The 6876-nt window shown below is 44.4% G+C and overlaps 1 protein-coding gene across 1 annotated transcript; it reads right to left on the bottom strand.

Moving 5' to 3' along the window:
- Positions 1-4229: 4229 nt before the first annotated feature.
- On the bottom strand, positions 4230-6497 carry Gprin3 (GPRIN family member 3). Its single transcript, XM_035448665.1, has one exon. The coding sequence runs from the start codon at positions 6495-6497 to the stop codon at positions 4230-4232; it is 2268 nt and encodes a 755-aa protein (XP_035304556.1).
- Between the last annotated feature and the right edge of the window lie 379 nt (positions 6498-6876).

The following is a 6876-nucleotide window of genomic DNA, read 5'->3' as shown; positions in this document are numbered from 1 at the left end:
GAAAATCAAACTTATTTGATTTTTGTAGCCCAGGAGAACACTTTTTGTTCCAAAAGCAAGATAAAGTTCAAGGGCAACTGCTTCAGTATTTACAAAGCTATTTTTGCAAAACTGTTCAAAATTATATGGTTATTTGTAAGCCTATGTTCTGCACAGATGACTTTTACAATCACTCATCAGTTGCAGAATTTTGTTAGGGGAGGGTATAGTCTTAAGGAAGCAGGAGATTCACAGATTGCAGTTTCATTTGCCGGGGGGCAGCAGGTGACCTGCATTTGGAAAGAACCAACCAAAGAGGCCACACACAAGGGACAGTGCTAACAGCAAACAAAATGCATGCTTAGAAATGTGACACTGACATGGACAGAAACAAGGCTTCCGATTTGTCACATAGACAAAGCAGTGGCAGTGACAATGACATCAGTTCACTTAAGATCCTTAAGAGTTCTCGGTGTCACCCCACTGGGGAGTTCCCAAGCTTATTTCTCACACACCACTTAGAACAAAGCAGGAGAAAATAGACATCCTCATCTCCGTGGCAGCATTGTAGATAATTAGTAAGTCTGAGTCTACAGAAGGCCATGACTGGCCACGGTTCAATAAAAGCACATAGACCTATACACAGATGTTATTCTAATGTTTTGTTTTCTTTGTACTGATCTGAAAAAAATAGGCAGGAAATATGGAGAATTATGTGGCACTAGAAGGGGACCTTTTAAAAAACACTTTCACTGTAGGAGTAAAAGGAGACAGTGATTTCTCACGTTTTTGCAGTAAATGTAAAAGTGACTACAAAAATGGCCGGGCAAGTGACATGAAGAGCACACTCTCATACATCCCCTACAAGGACAAGTTGAAACCTCATTGTGTTCTATTTTTGATGTGGTATATATACCATGCCCAGATGCTGGAGGATCCCAAAATGAAGCAAAACAGCGCAAACTGGGAACAGCAAAACACCAAGACTCTCAGATCCAATAAAATGACAATTTCCTTATCTTTATCTTTCTGCTTTGAGATAGCCACCTCTGGTTAAGGATTTGCTTACAAAGTCCAACCTCTGCACTTTAATGTTTTTCATGCACTTTCAGTCCAACTTACATCAGCTTTACATTTAACATACAAAATAGGGAATGCAGATATCCAAAATGATGTGTGTTGGATGCTGTCTAAGAATAAAAAACCATCAAAGATCAAATTACATTCTAGATAGCTGAGCTGGTCAAGTAGGAAAACATGAATCCATTTTACAACTATTTCATTTTAGGCATACATACATATACACAGGTTTCTGGTTAACTTTGACAGAATATAATATTTATCTTATGTCATTGATTCAAAATGAAGGGTTGATCAGGTGGCCTTGGCATCAAAACCCACTAATTCAAAAAGATGTTGTAATAAAATCATTCACAATGAATGAATTATAGCGGAAGCTGGATGTTTGTCTCATGGTCACAGAAACAGAATAATCACAGTCTAAATAAGAATTCTAGTATTTTCTTTGTAAGAGATATAGCATTTTTACATTGAAAATGCTGAATGAACTTCCAGACCCTGAGTTCTCACTTCCTTTATTACTGATGCAAGAAATATTTTCTATTTATTTCTTTAATAAAACATTTACTATCTATATTTCAAAATCTAAGATGTATTAGGAAAGCCTAAATGACATTTGAAAAAAGATAATGGCAGACACAAACAACTCCCAAACTAGTGTATGTTACACAGACAAGGCAAGAACAGCAAGCTATGATGAGTGTGCCAGAAAAGCCACCGTGTGCCTCCCAGGATAAAGAAGGCAAGGGTCCCAGTGATGTCCTGAAGGTCAAATGCTGTGTCACGAACTTTGGGAAGGAAAATCTTAACATAGGGTTTTACTATGAGAGTGTTTATGGGTTAGGAACCATGACGTAAACACCCGAACAGGTTCCCAGCTTACTATTGAGGCATTTCCAGTGCTGTTTCTAAAAGCTTTCAATTCTATAAGATTCAAAATGACCAAAGAACAAAACCTCTTTTTACCATTTTGTGATGTTTTTTAGAGTCTCGTAGGAATTAAGAATTTAGTTCTAGTACCAAAGAAAACCAAACTTATTAATCAAATACTTCTTCCTAAGGTTTGGATTTGAGAGGCACAACTGTAACACCAAACTGAGTCGCTTTGATTTACTGAATCTGGGACAGATGCCTACAGCTCTCCAGTCCTCAGTTTCATTGAGATGTCTAGGCAGCTACGCTTCCTCTAAACCCACCAACATTATTGCTGATCAGAAGTCTTTCTTCTTGCCTGTTGTAGCACTTCACAGCAAAGGATTGCTAGGGCTCGCCATCTGGAGTGGGCCCTGTGGACAGCTGCTCCTGGGTAGGCAGGGGGGTACTCTGTGTATACACAGCATGGGTGCTGACATGTGACAGAAGGCCCCAGTGTGTGCAAGATGGGAGGCAGATTAAGTCCCAGCAAAGGCATCTGAGACAAATGAGTACTTACACTAAAAGAGAGTTTATACTAAATCTCCAATCATTAATATGGCAATTTGATCAGCAATTTGACAGTAATTTCTACTTTATAAAGCTTTCTTAATAGAGGCCAATTGGTAAGAAACTGAAAATGTGCCGTAGTAAAAAATTCATTGTAAGTTCTAAGTATAACACTGTAATTATCATTCTCCAACTAAGAGGGTGCTGTCACCGTGGCCTATTAATGCAGCCACATACACAGTTACATTGTTTTCCTAGAAATCAAATGCAACTCAGCTTCGATTTCAGAGCTCAGGTATAATTTTCATGTTTATAATCTACAAAATAGAAATAAATTGAAAAAGCCAAAATAGATATTTGGGTATACCATTGATAGTTGAGCCTCATTGGGAGTGATTTCAGCAAAGGCAGTTAACTGTTGCTCTTTCTTTCACATTTTAGTCCCATGTGTTAACAGCAACCTTCAGGTCAGCACTGACTAGAGATGATGAATGCTGGAAGGAAGGTCTTTCCCAAATGCCTGGTCTCCATATAATCCCAGTGTGCGAGCTGTTGCTCTTAACTCAGCTCAGGGCCCCAAGGATCTTTCCACCACCCTTGTTTAACCTTCTGTAGAAACCAGTGAGAGAACATGGCCACCCAACACTCAAGACTTCACGAAGATCTCTGAAGTGTATCTCTTAAAAGTGATAATCTGAGCCTGGTGGTATTGGCACATGCCTTTAATCCCAGCTCTTGGGAGGCAGAGGCAGGTGGATTTCTGTGAGTTTGAGGCCAGCCTGGTCTATAGAGCAAGTTCCAGGACAGGCTCCAAAGCTACAGAGGGAAACCCTGTTTCGAAAAAAAGCAAAAAAACAAAACAAAAAGATAAATCTTGAAGGAATCTAGGTTGTACATTTGAGGAAGCAGAAACTGTTACCAGAGGAAGAATTTACAATTCAAAATTTACTGTTATCCTTCATATCATGACTCGAGTCATGGACACTTTGTTTACTGTGAGAAAATACCATTTTAATTTGCTCAGAAGCACAGAGACGCACTTTGCAATAGTGCAGAAAAGTGTACAGATTTAAATTCCTGTTTGGTACAGGCATAGCTAACTTTTCTAGCTAGAACTTGTTCACATAAAAATGGTTAGCTTCAGATGATTATAGCCAAATCATAGTTGTTACTAAATGCTTTTGACTACTTTCATTTCATCTTATTTGTCCCAGGAATAAATCGAGTTTGTTTCAGTTTTTCATATTCAGGTTCTTATGAACTACTTAAACTTTTGTGGTACTAGCATCCTTACTTCAGTAATAGTAGAAGTAATCACAGTGTTCCTAATAGTGGTTTTTGCTAGTTTTAATGTAAAGCAGATATTTTAGTGGCAATACGACCCTGTGATAGACTGAGGTGATGATATCAAACGGCTCACGTGTAGTGAAAATGTGTTGTATAAACAATTAGGTGTTAAAAAAAATTCAGTGAGATTATTTCTTCTGAATTAGGGGTGCAGACCATCTCCAAGCTTTCCTCCACTTCTTGTGTTCTTTCTGTCAATGTGAAATGGCATTTTATTTATGGAGGACTGGATAGTTCGCAATAGCTAAGTCTTAAAACTTAATAGTTGCTTTTACTCCCAGGTCTCTTAAGAAAACAACGACAACAAACCCCAAACAAAACAGAAACCCAAACGCTTAAACTTTGGCAGGGACAGACAAAAGGAATACCACAACTCATATAGCTGGGCGCGCTGCCTCCTTTCAGTCCAACACAGAAGATGGGGCGGGGCGAACACAGCAGTTGGGGCGCCGGAAGTTTTGCAGCATGGACTGCAGAACGCCCTGCTGTCTCCCTTTGAGCTTCTTATTTGAAGAAGAATCTGAGGAAATAGATCCTCGAATCTGGCCACTTTGTGTTTTAACTAGCTTCTCATGTTCCTTAATTTGTCTTTGTAAATGGTTCTGGATGGCAATTCCCAGGGACTCTGGGTCCAAGGAAGCACCATACACTTCCCAGGTCATGCCTTGGTCATCCCACACTACGTCCCTGACTCGCTTGGACTGTTTCAGATGCAGCTTGGAGTCTGCACCCATCTGTTTCTTCTTTTCTCCAGGTGTGAGCCCCACCTGGGCAGCAGCTGCCGTCACGTTGAGCTCCTTCAGGAACTCGCTCACCCGGCTGGCCCTGCGTGGGCTGGCCTTGACCGAACGAGAAGGGGTCCTCTTGCCAGAGCCCGGGCTCGAGTCGCCTGTGCCATCGGATGGCAGGCTCAGACTCGTGGCTGTCTTGGTCTGTCTGTGTTCTTCCATGGTGTTCTGCTGGCTCTTCCGCCCTGGGGAGGGTGCAAGGTTGGCCTCTGGTCCTGTGCCTTCATTTTCTTGAGGTTTAGGATTTAGTAGCAGGGTTTTGGCGTCTAGGGTGCAGGTGGTCCCAGCTGTGTGCTCTTTGACAATGTGAGGAGAAGCAGACTTCCCGTCCTTTGCACCTCTGTTATCAGTGGGATTCAAGCTCTCCAGCTGGTCATCTTTACTGGCGCCTCCACGCAAGTCAGGTAGTTTGCAGTCTGGCTCAGTTTTGTGGTCATTTGTCGTTTTCACTAACCCATGACTTATCTCAGCTTGACTTCCAGCAAAGGGGGAAATCGTGTCAATGGGGCTGGCTTTCTGGGAGCCAGGATTAGTACCTGTAGGCTGCCCGGAGGGTGCCTCTTCGCTTGCTGAAGACTGCCCATCTTTCTCTGTATCCTGCTTTTGACTGGAGGCCATCAGTGAGGATTTAAAGGCTTCCCCTGGTTTGTTTTCCGGTTTGCATTCCCCCTGGACAGCTGCAGGAGTGGCAGCAGCTGGCTGGATGTGCACCTGTGGCACAATGCCAATGCACTGCCTTGACCCCCGGGGGTCTGCCATGCTGTTCGAGAGTTCCAGCGAGTGGCCTCCACTGCCTTTACCATGGCAAACTACACGTAGCTGCTCTTGCCCGTTCTCCGGCTCAGGAGCAGGAATTTCCTTTAAGAACGCAGAGAGGATGCTGGGGCTGGTAGAGACAGACCTGCTCTCCACACTTGCCACTGCCTGCACCTCAGCATCTTGCCAAGCCCTTCCAGGGACCTCCTTAGTCTCCCTTTCAGCTTGGCAGGTCATAGTAGCGGCTTCTTTGAACCTTGACACCGGATGCTGTGCTAGCAGCGGTGCCTTCTTTGCATCTGGAGAACAAGTGGGATCTCCGCTGGTGAGGGGGGATGGGGGAAGCTTTTCAGACCCTTCACCTGTGGTGTCTGAGGCAGTAGCAGAAGGCTGTTCATTCTCTGAGCACCCTCCTCTTGCTACAGGCTCATTGGACCCTACTGTGCTGTTACTACTGTTGCCTTTCTGCCCTTCCCCATCAGGTCTGTCTGCGGAAGGGGATGCGTGAACCCCCATTGCAGGATCTGAAGCCCGTACAATTCCCTGCGTATTTTCTGGAGAAGGAAAATCACAGAGCACTTGATTTTTGCTGCTGCAACAGGTGACCCTGGTAGGACAACTTGACATCTCAGGTTTTGCACTGTTTGAGTTTGCCTTTGACTTCACCAAGGAATCTTCAGGTACCAGAGAGGTGCTAGGATTTGGCAGGTCACCTCGGATGGCACGGTGAGCATGCTGAACGGCTGCCATTAAAACCGGTGCCGATGTAAGTTCCTCTTCTGCAGTTGGATCCGGGCCTGGCGCTGCCAGCTCCTTGCTTCGTTGTGGCTGGGGGTCCTCGGGAGTGTTGTGTGTGGGAGACACTTGTGCCACCTCATGCAGCACACCAGGGGCTGCCATGTCTTGCTGGCTGGTCTCATGCACACAAGCTTGCATCAGGGCCCCAGCAGCTGCGCCGAGCCTGAGGCTGAGTTCAGCAGGGGCATTGCCAAGGCCACTAGCATTCTTCTCGGGCTGAGCCTGTTGTGGGGCGATACTCTGCAGCTCTCCTCGACTCTCTTCCTTTCCAGAAGCTGCCACCATGGAGGCCTTAGTCACTCTCAGAGGGTCGGGTACAGTCCCCATGGACTTCTCTCCAAGAGCACTCCAGTGTCTGTCCCACGTATGTTTTCCACCGGGAAGCAGTCAGAACTCAAGGGGAAGACATCGAGATGAGTCCTCTGGAGAACTGGCCTAGGGAATGAAGCAAACAGCATCATTAATATGGCAACCCTTTTCAGGAGGAAATAAATACTGAACTGCCACTTTTGTAAGATCATGTAAGTTCATTAAAACATGTCTGCTTGAAACTAGATTGGTGGTACAGGTCTATCTCGCCAGATCTCAGAGGACAAATGCAGGAGAGTCACAAGTTCAAGGCCTGCTCAGGCTAGAGTGCAAGTGGAAGGTAAGCCTAGGCAAGGGAATCAGACCCTATCTTAAAAGAAAAGGATTAGGGTGTAGC

The sequence above is a fragment of the Cricetulus griseus genome, chromosome 8 (genome assembly GCF_003668045.3).
Source record: "Cricetulus griseus strain 17A/GY chromosome 8, alternate assembly CriGri-PICRH-1.0, whole genome shotgun sequence".
In the NCBI taxonomy this organism is placed as follows: domain Eukaryota; kingdom Metazoa; phylum Chordata; class Mammalia; order Rodentia; family Cricetidae; genus Cricetulus; species Cricetulus griseus.
Note: the sequence above shows the minus strand (reverse complement) of the source record. Positions and strands in the feature narration are given on the sequence as shown.